This window comes from Chelon labrosus (assembly GCF_963514085.1).
Source record: "Chelon labrosus genome assembly, chromosome: 22".
In the NCBI taxonomy this organism is placed as follows: Eukaryota; Metazoa; Chordata; class Actinopteri; order Mugiliformes; family Mugilidae; genus Chelon; species Chelon labrosus.
Window position 1 is genome coordinate 7,951,137 of NC_140355.1, and position 21,146 is coordinate 7,972,282.

Genomic DNA, 21,146 nt, shown 5'->3' on the forward strand with positions numbered 1-21,146 from the left:
CAACCACACCTAAACTGACAGCTAAGGTTCCACTGAAGGTCATTCATAATGATTAAAGAGGCATCTCTGCAATGATTTTCAAATGACCCTCGGGACGCGTCGACCACTGACACCTCTTCAAGAGAAAATTACTTTATCGTGCCCTGGGACCCCTGACTTTAAACCGGCACACTGACAGCCTAACAGACAGCAAAACTGTAAAGAGCGGCCGCCTGGGACAAAAAAAATAAAAGTAAAATAAAAATGATAAAGGCAATAAAGGCAAACAGAAATGCCTGATAGAGTCACCAACTGAATGCCATGCAGATATGGAGATGTACAGGAATTTAGCAGTCAGACAGACTGAAGCGGTCAAAACAAAGAGAGGTAGACGAGCAGAGAGGGAGGAATGTGAAGACATGTATGCATACAGAGAGACAGGCGGGCAAGCCCAAAGCCAGCCTGTCTAGCCATCCAAGAACAATCCCCAGTCAGCAGCACTGGGAGTATGGCCCCAGTGAAATCCCACACACATACGCTCGCACACCCCGCAGCTCTTTTCTTCAAGCCGCTGATACAGAGGTTTTGGTAATAGCCATGCTGATGGTGTGATGGCTAATTTCACCTTCATACACTCGGTGTGTGCGAGTATAATAATCACCTTGAGCCATGCAGGCAGTGGATTTTCCCAGGAGAACAGCTGGATTAGATTTTGACAACGCACACCAGTCGTCGACACAACAGTCTGGTACAGATATTTACATATAAACTACTGCGGCACTGTAAGGAGTGAGCATCACCTTCATACATGATTCAAGGTTATCACAAAAAAGAATAGATGTGTGAACTAGGAATTTGATCTTAAAGAGATTAAGAAATGTAATTTCTTCTTTGAAACCTGTAAATGCATTAAGGACTAGTAGGTGTCTTTACAGGTTGCTTAAAATATTTAGAATACTAATGGTCTTTTAATTAGGATAAATTATTAGAAGTATGCTCAGTATGTAAGCAAGGCTTCCCTATTATTGGCTGTTTTCTATGAAGCATTCACATAAAAACATGAGCTGCTGACATCAGCAGCTAATTTCACTGCATCTGACAAACGCACCATTACAAGGGCTTGCATCATCTGATTTTAAAACATCATACATTTTACAGAGCCCCACTGCTCATTATGACTATAACCCAGCAATGAACTCTATTTTACTGGATCTGCTTTCAGATCGGATGCATCGTCGGCAATACGTTTTACAAAAACACTCCGCGCAAAGATGGGAAACGTGTTATTTAGGATCTTGAGTGGCGTTTGATTTTCTCCCCAGATCAAGAGGCATCTTTGTACTTATTTATCCATCTGTTTCTGTCTTCCCCCTGTCTCCACCTAGACAAAGAGAAAACATGGTAACTAGCTCCCTTGTTACCCTGACAGTTGGTATCTCAACCAATAAACCATGTCTAATTGCATTGCTGGGAAGCCTCTCTGAGCTATTTCACTGTCGGCCTAAAGTGGCTCATTACATAGAAACCAACAAGAGATATAAACTCAGACAAAAACAGATAACAAATCCAAATGTTAGTGTATTACAATAAAGTTCAGAGGCTGTAGTTTGGTCTGTATAAACAGCAATAAAATTAAGGAATATGCACGGCTGCGTCCATAAAAACTACTTGGAATATCTTCCATTCATTGCTGCTAAGATTAGAAAAGTTGACATTTTTATTAGCCATACATATATGAGTCTCATTGGAATTCCCAATTTAACATGTACATTTTAAAGCTTGTGGGACTAACTAATAGAGTAAACAGTGCATCTGTAGTGATTCTGTAGTAGTGAGAAAATCTGCAACATCTGCATGTTAATGTCTCTTATAAAATACTGTAATTACTGTGAGGTTTTACATTATTTCCATCTTTACAGGCTGAGCATACTGTAGTATGGTGGAAATCCAGCTTAGATTGCCTCCTACAGAGGGAAATATTTACTATATTACTGTATTTAATAATATATCAATTAAGGACTCACTGGAATCTTTCTAATTGCTGATTTCTAGATACTGCCTGGTACTCATTTCTCCCCCAAAGGGCAGTTAAATTAATTACACAAACACTATGGATGGATGTGTTTGTTGTACGCATACAGTTCCTCGTCTTCGGCCGGTGCTCTCCAACACGATACACAAGTGGTAAACCCTGTTTGTCCTCGCTGTAAAATTATTTATAGACAGTAATCTTAACATTTTAACAGAAGCATAAGAAACATTTCTTCAACACTTCCCAGATTCTATTTTATACTCCCTGACTGCCAGAGATAGGGGTTGATGATTCACAGAACCTTAATTACATTAGTAACTTTTGTATTTACGTCATACTGCTCGTTGCTACTCTGTCTTGTTCGGTTTCTCTTTTATTTTCATTCACATGCATCAGTACACCAGCACAGGAATGTCACCACAGGAATACAATTTAAGACTCAGGTGCAGTGTGAAATACAAAGACATTTACCTGGCACCAGTAAACTCAATGTAACGGATGCTCATTTATATCTAAATGTCCTGCACTATAGTCTTAAGTTCAGCCAGGCTTGGAGAAGGCTCTGGTAAATTTATTCCACCAGTCCTTCTCAAGGTAACACCCTTGTGCTTGGGTTTTTAACAGACCAGCTATAACTTACAGAACTTTAACCTTTGAGTAAATGTTTGACCTTCTGTTGGGGGTTGACGGAAAGTCATTAGATTGGCCAAGTGAGTAGGACACATCCAGCAGAGGCCAATCCTGTCTGAACAAACAGTAATCCATCTATTAGTTGGTGAGAGATTTCTGTCTCGACCAAATTGGTAAACTGAGAGTCCAACATTGCCATTGCTACATTGCTAGAGCTACACCATTAGCAAGGCTAGAAATGGCCATATAATGGCCATGGGTTGTGAAAACGTTTCTTCAACTGACAGGTCCCCAGAAGTCCTGATATTGCTGGTGCAATACCTAATACATAAAACAATTTTGTTATCAGACAAAGACAGCTCCATCCAGGGTTGATTTTGTTCCAGTTTTATTGCAAAAATATAGAATTTGATAACACACTACAAAAACATCAACACAAACATAATACATGACAGTCTCAAAGACAAACCAATAGCACATCAATAGGTAATTATATTTACTGTGCTTTTAATGAATCACAAAACAGTTATTCAGTTGTTTAATGCGTGATTTGCTGATAATTTTTGTCTTCGACCAGGGGGAAAAACAAACAAAAAAAAAACGCTTGGCTGTTTTTGTATGTTAACACTTTTAGTCAATGCTGCACATTTTCCCCTAAGACCAGCTGCATGACGACTCAGTAAATGTACCTATTTTCCCGCTTCCTGAGAAATTAACTATACACTTGAGAAGTGGGTGGGGCCACTGGTAAGAGACATAAATTTCACTACTTTTCAGTGTCGTTTCTCGATGTTTCAACCCACAGTAAGAAACGTCTTATTTCTTTATAATGTAATTTGTCATACAGCACAAAATACTACAATATCTACACGCCTCGTTGGCTGTTGCTAAGATGAAGATCTGCTATTGGGGGTGAAAGAGTTCAAGCCTATTCCAATACCCTTGCAACCAGAAAGGAGTCAGTAACTGAGAATATTAGGGCTGTTACTAGCAGACCGCTGGCCCCTGATACAACCCCACCCACTTACTAATTTTATGAGGTTTTCAGAGACACCCAACCCTGCATTTTCTGGTGGTTCACACGTCTCTAAACAATTCAGATGTTAGTGCAACCTTTTTATTGTTCATTATATCACCATGCATTTGTGAATGTAAATATGATTTTGGCTAATAACATCAGGTATTGCTTTTGTACATTTGCTAGAATTCAGTCAGACCTGGTCTCTAATGGTTTATGCAGTGGTTTGATAGTCTTTAATGGAACCAATTCCAAGAAACCCTAACGCGTAAAGTGAAGACAGTCGTATGGAAACGTCTGTGTATATTGACGTCAGTAATTAGATTACCTCTCCTGAAACTGCATTTCAAAACAACAGACTTCAGATAATTTAAGCTGACACAGTGAATTTGGCTCCTGCGTAAACACCGCATGGCTGATGGCGTCCCAGCTGACAGTCACTGAAGAGGAACATCACATCAATTAATCCTAAATCTATGCTGGTTTGCTGTGGTTACTCTCTTTCCGCCAAATTCCCACTACTAAAATCATGCCATTGCAAATATGCTGCAGATATTTTGCACAGCAATACATGACAGCTGTTGTTTGCAATGCCAACAAATCAATACCTATTTTCACAATGTTGTGAACAGTGGCAATGCTAAAATGTACTCTTAGACAAATGTCTGACTGACGTTTATAGACATCAAGGGATAGTGCTACTGACCTCTTGTAAAGAAAAAGGCCGTATCATTAATTCTCAGTCTGCCAAACCCTGTGCTTATGTTCTGAAGGTGTATCGTTGTGTCACACACAAGAAAAGGGTGCTCTACATCAAGGATGCTTATATAGCGTTGATTGGTTTCAAAATTGTTACTAATGCTTTGTGCTTAATTGTCAATTTTTTTACACCATGGGAAGCAATGCAAATATTTGTGACATAATCAGCATCAGGGAACACAGGAATTATAGTAATCATATATTAAATAATCCACTGGAAAACAAGTCACCTATAGACATTTTCGTCAAACAAAAGGGCAACAGATTTCTCATAAAGTGCAAATTAAATTAGTTCCAACATACACATTGTCTGACATTCTTCTTATTGCCTGTAGACATAGTTGGCAAAACGTAAGTATATATAGAAAGCTGGGGAACAACTGGGGCATAGCATTTTGGCAGGGGAGGAAATAACACGGTGCTCAAAAGATGAGAGGCACTTATAAGGGTGTACTATTCACCAATTGTTCATGCCCCAGGCGTACGTTGAAAATTAAGCGGGGAAATTGCGGTGGTTAAAAAGCCAATAACATGGAATTTGGGATGAATCAAAATTACTGTAAAACGTCATCAAATGCTCATAGTCTTCATGTGACTGAGCAACCTTCAATTTAAAACTTGCTGGGTGGTAAATTAAAAGCACCCAACATAATTAACTTTCACTGTACATGCCTTACACTGAGCACCATATTGCTGATGCATTCCCCTGCTAAATTAAATATCTGCATAGCCACAATAGTCCACATTTGTTTGTCTTCCTGCCAAAAATGACAACTGCTTCAATAAAATCTATGCCTTGGTCTAAGAAGCTGGTCCAATGTTGCTTAATGGCTATGTTCCCCATTGTATATTGATGTATAAGCTAGAGCCACACCTCTTAAGTAGTAAATATAGACTAAAGAGACTATGCAGATGTGTATTTTGTAACCAAACTTCCCCTACGGTAGAACATTTTGACTTTTAAAAACACATACCCATTGAGAATATCAGCAGATCATTCCCCACTTACATTCTTCTCTGAAGCTAGTCCAAAACACAGTATGACTTGAACACTTGGTTAAATGCCACAAGAAAAAGGGGGTTCTTAACTCCGAGCCGGGTTTGAGTGTTTAAAAGCAGAACATGTTCTTTAGAAAAGTGGAAAACCCCCTTTTTAAAACCTTACATTCTTCATGTGTGCTTCTCTATGCTCTCCACACGGACAGGTAATACCACCTCTTAAAAAACTATCTGTACAATCTCATTTTGTTTCCACCTCTACGCCCCAGCACAAGCAGTACAATGACAGAGAAAAATAGTAGCATGTCATCTGCAAAGAGGATACAGTAAATATAGAGTGAGAATTTCTTAGGTGAACAGAGTGGTGAAGAAGATCAAGTTTTAGCGATAAAGCACTGAGTAGCAAAGAACAACATACCATACCAAAGAGAAGTAAAGAGAGGGCTCGATCTTTGACATCATTGTATACCTTTAAACCATACAATACACCAGAAGTTCATGTATCGATCCCTGCACATTTTCCTCACGTACTTCCAGAGACAGCAGGCATTTCTTGCTGTCAAATTTAGGGCCACTGAAAATATTTCTAGGTCTTGCACCAAAACTTCAAATGAAACACAATCACCAACAACTTAAGAAGAATATTTGCTCTTTCTGCTCATACCCTTTTTTGGGGACAGATGTGCTGGTTGACCCCACCCGACATTGACCCAGGTCTCAGTAGAAGAAATGCAGATTTAGAATATTTCTCACTATTTACTAATGTGTACTACTCTGAGATGCATGACCAATATCAACTTGTCCGCATGATGGCAGACAGAAGAACAATGCTCCCTGCTTTAAATATATAATACATTATATACATGAAAGACATGTAGGCAGAGCTGCTCAGTAGTCCAAGATAGAGTATTATGATGAAACACAAACTGTCCACATCATTTTTGCTATTTTTTTTTTTTAAACAAGTACAAATAAATAAATGATTATCAAGTTGATCAATATTGCCTCCTTATTTTCAGCAGTCCTGTTAGATTGAGGTTTTTTGTGGTGTGGCAGACATGCGTGTGAGAGACACTCTGCGGCATGGCGAAACTGAACAGATTGCTGAGGGTTTTCTGTGGTACCTGAAGGTTGTTGGTTCTAAGTGAAGGCCCGATGAAGATCCGAGTGCACTCTTGACTGAAGGCTGTATTGAAATCCTCGCAGAGGTTCCACTGGAATCTGAGTGAAGGTGTCCTTCGAATACCAGTAAACAGTCCCATTCAAACTGGATGATCTTTTCCCAGTAGAATCAAAGTGGAAGCTCCATTATTAAATGAACAAATGTTCCATCAGGATTGACTGCACTGTCCATAGATTTCCCTAAATGGAATTTCCACTGGATTGATTGTTCCATCTATACCCCACTGGAAGCGCTTTTATACATGATGCAAGCATGATTCAACATTTGCCGTAGAATATGCTGTGTAGAACCTGTATGAGGGTTCATCAGAATCCGGGTGAAACGTGCATTAGGTGTCTGAGCAAATGTCGCAGTTAACAGATCTATGAGATGCTGAAGTGAAGCTGTGAAAGTGATTCGCATGTGTGATGTTGTTTCTAGAACCTGCACAAAGGTTCACTGAAATCTGATAAAATGTTTCGAGAAAACATGCGAGATGTATCCTGTTCAAGAAGCGATTTTCAATTTGAATCTGCATAGATCTGATATAGAGTTGATTAGTTCTGTAGGAAACCATTAAGGTCATTGAGTGAAGCCTCTTACAGATCTCGAGAAGAAAGATAAGAATCTCTTATACAATCTGTAGCTTCTTCATTCAGAAGTTGGTTTTAAGGAACAGAATGGTTCTATTGCCACATTCTAGCAGTGCTATACATTCAGCCAGAGGAACAGCTCTTGAATGCCTAAAGCTTTGTATCTTGTCACACTTCTATGTTGTCTTTTAGTTTATCCTTTGTAGACACAATAAATCTTATATTTCTATGTATTTAAACAATGAAGGCTGCATTATAAACTATCGTGCTGCATTGCTTTTGAAGATAATGAAGTATATGACACTGAAGAGTAATCTACAGAGAGCTGTAGTTTGTGGCATGAAGACTCAGCAAGGCAAAGACTGACATAAATGAAGATTTTGCTCATTATATGTTTACCCTGCCTGAGAATGGTGTTCAGTTCAATGACTCCTATGAAATATGTCCTAATGTACTTCCAGAGAAAATTACAGGAGGATAAGCCAGCACTGTTTAGATCCACTGGGCTCAGCTCACCTGAGACAGGTTGGAAAGGTTCAGTTTAACCCCACTGTATAAAACTCCCACATTTGTGACACAGCCAAGAAGTGATGATTGTTCCTAGGGCTAGAGCTGCTGTCGGGGTTTTCGTGTTTGATATGGGAGTATCCCAACAGAGCCAAGAATGTAAGAATCCCGAAAACTCACAAAACTGCAAGTATGAACAGTGTCAGTTTAGCTCATCGTCATCGCTCCACCGTAGCACCACTCAGTCCAGTTCAGTTTGGTTTCAGCAGTGCAATGTCAAAAAATCCCCACCGACACCGCAAGCAAAGTCCACGCACACATGAACCACAAAAATGCGGATCTTTCAGTTTAGATCCATAGTTCACTGGGTTTCCTTGTCCACAGAAAGTGCTAAGCCGCTCTAGGTCCAACAGAGTCTTTTGATTACTTACTAGGTCCATATATTGTGTTCATGTATGTGTGTGTGTGTGTGCGTATACAATATACTGTGTGTGTCAGTGTACATATGTATCAGATGTTTACTGTAGAGTTGGTGTTGTTCATATGGACTCTCATCTCCTGAATGCTAGTGATAATTTTTTTCTGATGTCCAGCCAAGTTCACTCCTACTCTCCGCAAATCCCTGAAAAAACAAAAACATCAGGCCACTATTTTTAAGTCTGCGAACAGCCAACAATTTTTTAATTACTTAATCATCACTTCTTTATATACAATTTATCTCCAGTATAGCTTTTCAGTGACGTTAAGAGCACTGCCTTGTCGCAAGCAAGATAAAAATCAATGTATAATATTCTCAAGAGGCTCAGATTTACACGTACCCGGAGTTATGCAATTAAAAAAACCATTCTAAAACCATCACAGTAATATCTAGATTTTTCTAGAGTCATGCATCTATGTCATACCAATTTCCTGTAACTGTATTTATCTTTATAGAAGATCACAGTGCTTCTTCTAAGAGCATTTTCTCAGGCTTGCAATCTTGTAATAGATCCTACGTTATCATTTTGCTTTGCCCTTCACAGCATTCAAAGAGTCAACTATCTCACACGTAATCTCAACCAGTTTGCAGAACTAGATGCCCTAGCACTGTGTATGTTTGTATGTGCATAAGTGGCCTTACTCTGATGTCATCTGAGCCACCGTTTCCAGTGAAGAGTAACCTCCTTCCATGAAGAGTTCAGTGTAACGCCCCATCTTGATGGAGTCCAGCCACTCTCCCACGGTCTGGCTTCGTGTGCTGCAGGTCCCTTCTACACTGGCGTGCTCCACTAACAGGTTGGAAACCCTAGTGGTGGATGGAGAAAATAGCACGATTACACATATATGCCACGCTGCCTACGACTGGATATGGTGTCAAATGCATTTTAAAGGCCATAGCTGAACTCTAAAGTGAGTGTTACCAGCGAGGATTCAGAAGGCTTTAGTTATGCACCATCACACAAGGCTGAAAACTCTGTGTTCTCCTCCACTCTTTGTCATTCAGTTCACTCTTGCTGCTAACAAACAGAGCTCCCTCTGCTATCAAGTGGAAATATTCATGCTGGCTAACAATATTCTCCACACTACAGCTAGAGCAGGAGTGTTTGTGTGGAAACGGGACTGGCCTTGTTAGCGTCCCTTTAATCCTGACAACTGTCGCATGTCATTGCAGGGCTGCTAGATATGGTGTTGATTTACTACGATGTTCCAGTTAGTGTGTGTGTCAGGAAAAAAAGAGAAGCCAACAAAAATATGGAACATAATGTCGTTATCTCTGCATAGAAAATAAGGTAGCCTAATGAAGTGGCATACCATTATACACTAATGCAATGCACGGACATGGTGGGGAAACACTTATTGAATGTTCAAATGCTGCGACAATCAAAGGACACCCCACTGAATACATTTCACGCTAAGGCTTAAGAACATTGAGCCACTTTCCTTTATCTTTGTTAGCATAAAACAGCCAGAGATGCTCATTCTGATTTCATTGTGCAACTACTGAAGATCACAGTAAAGACGAGTCAATTAGCTGGAGTTGGAGGGCTGGGTTTGATTTATACACAGCAGTTTCAAAAGTTGTGGCCACAGTGTATCGGTACGTTTAGAGTGTCCTCTCTAAAGCCAACACTATCCCTTTTTGAGAAAATAAAAACAGCATCCTTCCATCTAATTCTGAAAATTGGACCAAAAAATTGGTTAGATTCGACAGGCTATTTCTTATAAAAACCTGCCATCATCCACTAGGTGTTGACTGATTTTTGACGCCTTGAACACTTTCTGGATGATGGCAAAATCATTCTGTTCTTGGAAGTGATTTCATAAAATTGCCATATAAATATAAATATATATATATATATATATATATATTTTCGACCTGAACTGCAGTGTGACTTCCTACCTGTGCGAGGAGTTGACCAGCTTTTTTAATGAGCTGGGGTTGCGAATGAGTTTGTCTAGTAGACAAACAATCTCATCAAACTTGGGGCGATTGCTGCGTTCTCGCTGCCAGCAGTCCATCATTAGGTGGTACAGGGCTTCGGGGCAGTCCATAGGACCTGGCAACCTATAGCTCTCCTCTACTGCTTTTATTACCTGAGAACACAGAGAGGAGAAAGACAGGAAGTAGTTAGCTTCTGAAGAAGGCAGATCGAGGGTACAGTACCTTAGAGCGGTCCAAATGATCTGCCAGCAAATGAATTTCCTTAATTTAGAAAAAGAGATTGGAAGGAAAGAGTGAAATAGAACTGCCCAGCTTATTTGAGCAGTACGAAACAGTGAGTCCCAATCCTCCCCTCTGAAAAGAGACAATCAGGCAAAAAAACTTAACTTTCCCCCGAGGCAGTTCAGAAACAAGATGCACAGTGCGTTTCCCCACTGCTCCTATTAAGGAAACTAGTGTAGGTCTCCCATTTCGCTACAGTGGGAGAAGTTAATGTGAGTACAGATTCCCCATTGTCACTGAACTAAACATTTTTCACAAGTCACATATCTTCCAAACATTCTGACACAAAAATATCATTTTTCAGACAAACAAATCAAGAGAAAATTTACTTTATTTGAGACCTGTCTGTCTCAATAGCACGCTTGCTAAACATATTTTGGGCTATTAATTTCCCACACATTTTATCTTGTTCAAAACCAGATGAATTAGTCTAGCATTAACTTTAACCCAAACATACATTTTGGGCCAAACGCCCCAGCTAACACATTTTTTAAATACTAATTATGGCTGGTAGATTGTTAAATATCCAATCTCAGCAAAATAAAAAATGAATTGCTGATCCATCCATACTCGTTCACAACACTCCTGACAACTTGGGAGAAAAGGAGTGTTGCCGCATTAAGATTTAACTCATGAGCATGTGGTTACAAAATTGTTCACGCACAACCCTCGCTGTTCAAGTGGTATCATTAGCCATAGGTCGTGACAACACTGCTGCTAAGCAACTATTTAACAAGTTAACGGCCAGGTAAAATGATGTAGGACATGGGCAAATGAAAGGAGGCCATTTAGGAGTATAAGCATTATCCTCAGACATACAATATTATAATATTACAAGGGAAACTCAAGGTACTATAGGTGCTATAAGGTTGTCAGTACCACAGAAAGGTGGATGGACTTTTCTAGTTAACATGGTAACAAGACCCTAGGTGAAAGTAGCACAAACAGTTGTGCAGCTTTAAGTGTGTCACCTTTGAGTATCTTCCCTATCCTCCTTTACTGTTCAGAGTGGGAAAAAGCAGTCCCAGTGGCAACAACCTTGACTCTATTTATTGCAATCTTATTGAAATAAGTCATGCAGTTACTGATCTTAATTTAAGTTTAGATTTAAATTTAGAAATGCAGTGATCCATTTAAAATGTTGCTCCGGACTTTAATGCCAGAGTCTGTGGCGGCATGGCCAGGGAAGTCAGCTTCTAGACGGAACATCTGATCTGACAATTACTCTGAAGTGAAAAACCTACTGCACGGACAAACTCGGAAGGACATGTTGAGGATACAGCATGTTTTGACATTTGAAAACGCAATAACTTTTTCTCAGCAGGACCGTGACACACTTGAGCGAGGAAATGTTATTCCCAAATTGAGTTCTCCTGAGCAAGATCCTGTCTCCTGATACTTGCTTGAGGGATGTGCCTGCTCTCGATTTGACCTCATACTCAAACCTCCATGAAGTTTGCGAGTAAAAGCCGAAGCCCTGCATCAACAAAGTAACACACGATACAGCAAAAGCATTATTAGCTTATTTCTTTTACTGCATAACCCAGTTCATCATTTCTGCAGATGCAGAACTGAATCACAGATTTATTTATTTTTTGGGGGGGCCTGGTTGATTTTGATGAATAATAAATAAACCACAGCTCCCTCCGTTAAACCCTGCAGTGGAAAGGAGACTAGAGTTTTCAGCCTAGTTCTGCCAGTGCAAGACACTGCAGGGAATTGATTTGTTGAGTTCATGACAGCCTTTACTTGTGTCAAATTCACACAAAAGACAGACAATGATAGCACTCCCATACACACAGCATGCATGAAAGCGCATGCACACGTATGCTCTAAAAGCATAAGAGAGACGCACAGCGTCAAATCATCACCGCGAGAGGGAGAAGAACTACACACAGCTGACTGGCAGGGAGGAAAGATCAGAGGAAGAGACGAGAGAGACCGAGGTGGGAGGGAGAAAGAAAGAAAGAACGAAAGATAGATAGAAAGAAAGGGCAGACACAAGGGAAGAAAGAATACAGAGAGAGAATGCAAAAGAGAGACAAAAGAGGGGACAAGAGGAGGAAGTGAGAAGGAAAGGGAAGAGAAATGGGAAACAGAAGGAGCCAGCTTAGAGAAAGAGAGTGTGAGAGCCTGCACTTTCTTGTGCAGATCAGAGAAAATCCAGCATAACGCTTTCAATTAAACATCAAACGTCTTCTCCTCTCCTCTCCTCTCATCCTCGCCTCCTCCCCCTCTCTAGACTTGGAGTCAGACAGCCTAATAACCGAAAGGAGGGAGGAGTTTGGAGCAGGGGTTAGAGAGGTCACTGGAGGGCTGCGCATGCATACGTAGCCTGGGTGGGAAGTTAGTGAATGCGTGCGGCGTCTGAACCAAAGGCTGCGTGCTTGCTCATCGTTGCTCGGGATGATTGAAGCACAGTGTTGCCTATGTTGCATGCATCAAGCAAGAGAGTGAAAAAACAACTCTTCTCTCAGGTTGACTTGTTGGAAAATCAAACTTGCACAAAACATACGGCTAAAACGTCTCATAACACTTACGTCCTGATTGGACATCTCCCAGTAGGGCCTCTCTCCGTAGGACATCACTTCCCACATGACAATCCCGTAGCTCCACACGTCGCTAGCTGAGGTGAACTTCCTGTATGCGATCGCCTCTGGAGCCGTCCAGCGAATAGGAATCTTCCCGCCCTGTGACGAAATCCGACAATATTTACCAGCTCATACAAGTATCTCAGTTGATTCAAAGCAAACTAAGCTTAGCAAATGTATCATCAACTTCCCATCTGTTGTGCTACAGCTCAGTGCCGCACTGAACACATAAACACATCTGCAGCCATTCAAAAATGATATGTTTTGTGACATGAGGATGGAAACCACGAGCAGACCGTCATTGAGACACTTCTGCCGCATGCGGTCCCACCCATATTCACGCTAATGAACACCAATTTAGGAACACATTCACAACAGCAAGTTTCACTTTCTTTTACAAATTCCGTGTCCTAACAGTCGGGGGGCCCTGAGATTCCCGCTCTCATTTTCCCTCATCTTCATTATGGCGCTTTCATTGCGAAGCTAAGAAAAAAAAAAAAAGTTCACAGGAAGACTGCTGAGTTCCACAGGAAAATGTGTTTTCAGCTGATGAGTGGTGAAATTAGCTTGATGCAGTATTGATGAAGGCAGCAGCAGGATATCTCAGAGTCTGATTATTTGAAGGGTGTGAATTACGTTATTCTCACCGCTCTGTCAGCGAAGGAGAGTCAGACGGCGATAGAGAGAGAAAGAAAGATGGAAAGAAGAGATGTAGCCTGGCAGTGAGAGGTGAGTGACAGGATATTTGGCGCTAAGGCAGCAAGGCTCGGTGCTAATTGAGTGTTGCAGAGACTGAGCCGAGTACTAATTGGCCCTCCTCCTGCAGGAAGCAGCCCGTCTCTGGCTGACAGGACGCCACTCTGCCCGGGATACACAGCTCAATTTAAAGCCTGCTGCTGTCGTCTGTGTGTGTGTGCGTGCGCGTGTGTATTGGAGGAAGACTGTGCCAGAGTTTTCACTTAATCCAAAATTTGATGTAGCACAGTCTCACACGTACACACTGGATTAAATATGAATCATCACAGACAACAGTGTGCCCTCTTTCTCTCTCTCTGACAACATCGCTGCAAGAATTAGTTGATTAATTGATTAGTCATCAGAAGAAAACAATTATTTAACATGAGGATTTTTTATTTTATTTTACATTGCTTTAGGTCTCCGGACAGTTGGTCAGACAAAGCAATTTTAAGATGTTCAGCATTAGTTTCAGGCCTATGACACACTCCTGTAAGTGCAGCTTTACCCGTGTTGTGTACGCAGCCTCCGGGTCGTCTTCCAGCACTCGGGACAGGCCAAAGTCGGACACTTTGCACACAAGGTTGCTGTTCACCAGGATGTTACGCGCCGCCAGATCACGGTGGACGTAGCCCATGTCGGACAGGTACCTGCATTTATCGACACAGACAACACAAACACGACAACACAAACATCAGTGTGGTTCAAGGCTGGTGAGTTTAATAACCCGGCGTGTTCGTTGGGACTTTTTTTTTACCTCATGCCAGATGCGATGCCGCGCAGCATACCGACCAGCTGGATTACAGTAAACTGAGCGTCATTTTTCTGTAGGACAGAAATGACACATAGAAAAAGACAACTTAATTAATTACATTAGTTTCTGGTATCATTTGTTAAATATATAGTTTAGGTCTGGAGTCTACAAAAACGGTGACAGTAAAGAAAAGATGACATAAGAGGCAGAAGGAACAATATCACAGTTTCCAGGATACGCTATATTCGCTCAGTTATGCAGAACAGACAGTGAAGTGCTCCTCTTTAGTGTGTGCAGTACTTTATACCGTAACTCATATAATATATGTGCATGTCCCTAAAATGAAACAAACTGGGAGACAGTCTCATTAAATGCACACTGGTAATTCTGTAGGTTTTGAGGTGTGTAATCTGCAGAACTGGGACAGTTAGTAAGAGAATAGATACTGTAGTCTTTACACTGATCAGCCACAACATTAAAACCACTGACAGGAGAAGTAAATGACATTGACCACCTTTTGACAATTCAGTGTTCTGCTGGGAAACTTTTGGACCTGGCATTCATTCATGTGGATGTTACTTAGACATGTACCACCCACCTAGACCAGACCAGGCACCCCCACCCCATAGCAATGACACTCCTTGATGGCAGAAGCCATCCCCAGCAGGATGCAGCCTGACACAGGCACACACACAAAAACGGTTTAACAACAACTCAAAAAAACATGAAGAACAGCACAAGGTGTTGACCTGGCCTCCAAATTCACTAGATCCCAATCTGATCAAGTATCTGTCGGATGATCCACAGAGGCCTCTCCCCTCAGCCCATAGGACCCAAAGGCCCCCATTAACAACGTTGTGTTGCCAGACACCACAGGACACCCTCAAAAGGCCCATATCCATTTTTTGATGAGTGTTTTGGAGGCACAAGGGAGACCTACACAATATTAGAAAGGTGGTCGTAACGTTAAGTCTGAAAAACCATCTACTAACTGCCACTTAACGTTTGCCTTGAGGTGTATCAAAGTCACACAATCACTAATCATATGTTATTTCTGATTATACATCTCTAATAATCACCATTTCCTTCGGTATCCTCCTGCTCTATGGACAGAACCAAACCAAGAAAAGGAGGATGAGGAGCTCAGCCTTGCCCTGAACTGAACTGACTAACCATTATTTATGACATCATTGTCTCCAACACAGACACATGCCTCCCCCAGACAAGTCACCTTGCTTCACCTCTGGTCCTGACTTTGCCTGTCACCTTCTGTTTAGTTCTTGAAACGCATTCGACAATGTTAATAATTTGGTCTTTCAGAATCCACAAGGTCGGACAGATTTAGCCATATATGGGTTAATTCAAGTCACAACACTGCTGTTAAGCATTTGTTGAATTCAAAGGCAGTAGTTAGTGGCAATGCAGGGAGGAGTTAGCAGTGATTGCATTTTCCCTCCTATGGAAGACCCTTCCATAGTTTTCTCTCCCTGACAGCCCTCAGTGTTAGTTTAAGCTTCAGCTCCCTCCAATCCAAATGTAAACTCTCCGACCTTGCCCTCATCCGCTCTCCGTATTTCCACAGCAGACATGTAGTTACAGCAGAAGCCTCCTTTCTCTCCTCATGTTTTCGACCTAACTTTCCATCGCCGCTACGACTACTTCTTCCATCCATCCACAGCAGAACATCCCACTTACATGTGAAATGAGATGTTAAGCCAAAGATGTGAGTTATGAGCCTCGTGGTGCATTGTCCGTAGCTGTGACAGCTAATCCGGGACCCTGTCCGGCCCCCGGTTTTCTCGTGGCTGTGTCATTTACACCGGCCTCAGTGCACCAGCCATCCATGTAATTACTTCACAGGGTTTTCTGTGCTGCTCCGCCTGCTGGTCCTCCATCTCCCCAACTTCCCCTTTGCCAACCACTTTTATTCCCAGAGGCACACAGGACAGTCATGTCAGCAGTTTCATTGACCACAGCCCCACAGCACATCTCCTTCCTTCCTCCCTCCCTTCCTCTCTATTCTGTCTAAGAGCATCTTCTTTTTTCCCCACACAGTCTGAATGACTCTAAATCACTCTGATCTTTCCAACCTGCGATGCTTTTCAAGCCGTCCTACACATCACCGTTTCATTCTTCCCTTTCCTACTTTTTTAAAATCCATTTTTACAATCTTGTTGGGTTGAATTGCGTGGCCACATTTCTCTCATGTCCCCATTAGCCACCTGCTGCAGGAATTCACCCTTTTTTTTTTCGTGCAGGATTTAGCCTTGTCTGCCACCTGAGCATTTTGCCATTGTAAACACCGAATAGACTGTTAAGTGCTCTGAAGAGGGATCACTGAATTCAGAGATTTGCCAGCCAGCCTCTTCATTGCAGTCCGCCCTCTGCTCTCAGCCAAGTCTAGTCTGCGCCATGGAGACATTATTCCAGCCCGGAGTGCTCAGACGACTTTCATATTTCTCCGGTGAAGTGATCCGTGTCAGTTCAAAAATTGTAGAAAGTCTGTGCCATGCAGATACGCTCTACGGCTCTTTTGATTATTTTTAATGTTGCTCTCTTAAAACCCTTTTTTATCTCATTTACTGAGAACTAATCCTCTCATAACCCGAACACACATCTATGTAACTTTGTTTTCTCCTTGAGAGTCGTCGTTGCAACACCTGCCAGCTTTGACCACCGTCTGTGTTGCACTGAGCCAGACTTTACGCAAACATTCATAACTATCACATCTCTAGTTAGTTTCTGCTTGAACGTGTAGAATGATAAGCTGCTGAATTGGAATAATGATAGCTCTGGTGAGCATAATCCCTTTTTACCCTGTTCCTCTCTGGCCACAGTTGTGTGTCTCCTTTTTTTTTTATTTTTTATTTTTTTAAAAAAAGCTCTTGAAACATGTAGTTTTCTTTCCAGAAGATTAAGCGTCTTTTCCACCTCTGTGATAATTGCGCTCCTAATCTGGCATATCGGCAAGAAGTACCTCTCCACCCCCGTCTGTTTGACACATGCTTCACTGAGATGTTTCAGCAAATCACGGCTTAATTTAATTTTAATAAAGCTAACAAACATTTTCTTTCTTCCTTCTTTCACTTTGCCGTCTCCTATCTATTGTTACCAGCTCTTCCTTCCCAGCATCGCTACCTCTCCTCCTCAATTCCTCGCAACCGAATCCTTATCCCTTCTCGTCCTACCTTGAGAAATGTGTCCAAAGATCCGTTCTCCATGTATTCTGTGATGATCATCACTGGCTTGCCTGAGAAGCAAAGTACAAGAAATTGTATGCGTTTGCCATACAGGGTAAAAGTGAGCGTTCATAGTTGTTCATAATTTGTGCAAATATATACACCTAGACGATATGCCATTTATGTCTTGGTTTATGAAACATGGATATTTGTCTTTCCTATGGCCCGAGTGATGTCTAACTGTTTGTCTAAATCTATCCATCTCAAACAAATAACAAAATAAAGCAGAGAAAAGAAAAAATGTATAGAAATGCTTAAGAAATTAATTAACTACCCATTATCATTCTAATGATTGATTGTTAATTTGATATTAGAATAGCTAGCATTTCAACTCCTCACTTTTTTATCTGTTTGTTGCCTATAATCTTGCCAAATTCCCAGGTCGTGTTATGATATATCCTATATAGAGTTCAACAGTCGTTGAAAACTTATAAAAGGATTTTTAAATTAGATTAGGTTTCTGCACTTCCTGCCAATAGTATGTACTGCAAAATCAAATATTTCAGGCATTTCTGGAAAAAAAAATATAGCATTTCCTGTTACCATAGCTTAAATGATGACAATGATTGCCTGCGTGAGCCTGAAAAAGGTCATTTCAAAAGTACAACTCTACTGCGCCTAGATACCTACTACAGCCTCACTGATGAAATACAGCAGAGTTTGACAGATGATGAAAAAGCCCAGACAGAATTACAGGCTGAAGAAATCCCCGCAGAGTCTTGCCCTTTTCGCTCTCGGCATTAACGTGTCTTGGGCTGATTTGATCACAAGTGGGTGGCTCTAAGGGTGTCTGTACACGTCTGGTATCAGAATGTGAACCCACGTGCGTCACAAGTGACCACTCATTATGGGATCGCACATGTACATAGTTCATGTTTGCTGGAAATGAACAGAAGTAATAAGTTTATTCATTTTTACTGGCAGATTTCATGCAAAACTAATTGCCCAAGATGTCTGACACACTACTAATATATCTATGGAGCTTAGGGGCTTTCAAATTTTCCAGATGTCAAAGGCATTGGTGCACAAATGAGCACAGACTTCAATGTGCCCCAGGAAACATCAGCGTGCAAAAAGAATGGGGCCCACATCTCCTCAGAAGGTTGTCTGAGCAATCAGACCTCAATACTTCTCGGGTGAGCTCACACCTTTAATTGGAGCTGTCCTCTTTGTGACTGGATGTTAATGTTAAGTGTGAACGGGGCTTACGAGAAGCAGAACATGAACCCGCCGTATGCTTCGAACCTATAGGGCACATCGCAAAACGCGGCATGTTGGTTAAACCTGACTTGGAACAGACATTGCTGATCACTCACTCTTGGTGACCACGCCCTCCAGACGGATGATGTTCGGATGGTTGAACTGGCCCATGATCGACGCCTCCCACAGGAAGTCCCGTCTCTGCTGCTCCGTGTAGCCTGCTTTCAGTGTCTTGATGGCAACCTGGATCTCTCTTTTCCCGGGCAGCCTCAGGGGTCCGCTGCACACCTCGCCAAACTCCCCTGAGGCGAAAACACAGACTTTAACCGCGGCTGCAACACTTCAACCCACCCTGACCAGCAAAAATCGTGTGATCTAAACCTTAAGGTTCATGTCGTACCAGGAACCAGCTGCTTAATGTAAACCAAATATTTAGTTTTACCCGACAAACTTTCCCCACAACCACCTAAAGCCCTCGGCATCCCTTTTAGGATCAGGGTTGCGATGCGGCGTTTTCACTGCTGCATAATTAGAGTGCTTGTGAAGCAAATGCTGCAAATCAACACATTTGTCTGCAGAGCACCAACACTATTCATAGCTGCGTGAACTATCATTTTACAGCAGTGTTTGGCCTAATTGGCTTTAAAAGTGTGCATCTTCACAAGGAATGTTCTGCAATTATGAATGCGGCCGGTTTATGAGGGCTGAAGAAAATATGATGCATCGCAGTTTGAAGGAATTGATAAAATATGCACAACACTTAAACTAAGTTGAGTCATTATTGTCATTACTGTGCACTCGGTAGTATTTGATATTAATCTTTTCCAGGCCTGAAACAGTTCCTTTTAGTGGTTCAGAAGGAGCAATAACATATTTTGCGATTCATTATTCTGGCCTCAAACTGATCCTCAAGCACACACGAACACGCAAGCCGCTTTGACTCACCAGCACCGATGATCCTTTCGATGGAAATAAAGGAGACATCAATCTCCTGGGCAAATTCGTGCACTGCCTGGTTGGGATCTTCATAGGTGAGGGGGTCAATGTAGGTGCGCACCCCCGGGAACTTTACTGCGGAGGCACAGGCACAGCGTCATTACCATTTAAATGGCATTTAGCATATTAACATTTAGCGAGGCCAGTACCCACAGAGCGATGCATGCACACATAGCAGCGTAATGAGCGGTCACATTTTAGCAGATGCTGCCAGCTTTGCTTCATTGTATAGTTCATTTTGTCATGAATTTTAGCACCAAAATGATTGCCAATAGCAGTGTTAGGGTTGAGCAATATGATGGTTAGTCACTATGAGATAACTTCTTCCATATGGTTTCCATAATAGACCAATAGAGGAAACAGAACTCAGCCAACAATGATTCATAGCATTAATTCAGTCACATTTTGTGCGCGTGATTAACTAATCCATTAATTTAAAAGATTTTCTTTCTTGGCATTAATCAATATGACAGTATCCCACACATCTTGGCTCTCTGGTATTTTTTTTTCATGACTTCTCATGGGCTCATGTACCCGTCGCAGTTGGCTCCGAATCCAAAAAATGGATAGCAAGATGCAATGCCAAGAATGTGGCCAAGAAATATATAAAGCTGTCACGGCTTATAAATATACAATAATAGCTTTGTGTGTGTTCTGCTGATGTGACAGACACAGGGCAGACTTGTGGCTGCGTCATTCAAAGAATAGCTCTCTGTACAGAAATACTGTCAAGTGTGCCGGTAGTGCACAAAAGCCCACACGGCTAGGGAGATGAGCAAACTCGCAGAGACATGACCGCTGTCTGAACCCTGCACTGTACATGTAGTGTAAACTTTGGATGAACTTGCACGTGCGCACACACACACACACACGCACGCACACACACACACACACACACAGGGATGTCCCTCATGCTATTACCCACAATGAGTTTGTAAGTTTTTTTTAAACTTACTGTGGCCGTTGTGAAAATGCATCTTTTCCTCTTCGGGATCCTGCTTTGCTTTGCTGTAGCCACACCGCCTAAAGAGGAGGAGGAGGAGTCCCAAACACATCAGTGTAAAAGTCACGTCACAGCACTGTTATATGCACACAAAAAAAAGTGCTGGGTAAGCATTACTGTCGACCCAGGACACTGTACACTTGTCTCAGGGCCACAGACACGGGCACACACTGAGACGAATCACCTCAAGGAAGAAGACAAGTGATGTAATTAATTTAACACTTAAAAGGTGGAACGAATCAAGC

The 21,146-nt window shown here is 41.7% G+C and overlaps 1 protein-coding gene across 1 annotated transcript in view; it reads right to left on the bottom strand.

Annotated features, from left to right (window-relative positions):
- Positions 1 to 3,010: 3,010 nt before the first annotated feature.
- epha5 (EPH receptor A5) overlaps positions 3,011 to 21,146 on the bottom strand; it is a gene marked incomplete at its 5' end in the record, with an annotated part of 47,783 nt that continues 29,647 nt past the window's right edge. Inside the window, 10 exons of the mRNA XM_084572417.1 lie at positions 3,011 to 8,301; positions 8,800 to 8,964; positions 10,060 to 10,253; positions 12,924 to 13,073; positions 14,218 to 14,359; positions 14,467 to 14,534; positions 17,652 to 17,713; positions 19,019 to 19,204; positions 19,848 to 19,973; positions 20,854 to 20,921. Of these exons, the coding sequence (XP_084428543.1) occupies positions 8,190 to 8,301; positions 8,800 to 8,964; positions 10,060 to 10,253; positions 12,924 to 13,073; positions 14,218 to 14,359; positions 14,467 to 14,534; positions 17,652 to 17,713; positions 19,019 to 19,204; positions 19,848 to 19,973; positions 20,854 to 20,921 (1,273 nt within the window). The remainder of the gene's footprint in view (positions 8,302 to 8,799; positions 8,965 to 10,059; positions 10,254 to 12,923; positions 13,074 to 14,217; positions 14,360 to 14,466; positions 14,535 to 17,651; positions 17,714 to 19,018; positions 19,205 to 19,847; positions 19,974 to 20,853; positions 20,922 to 21,146) is intronic.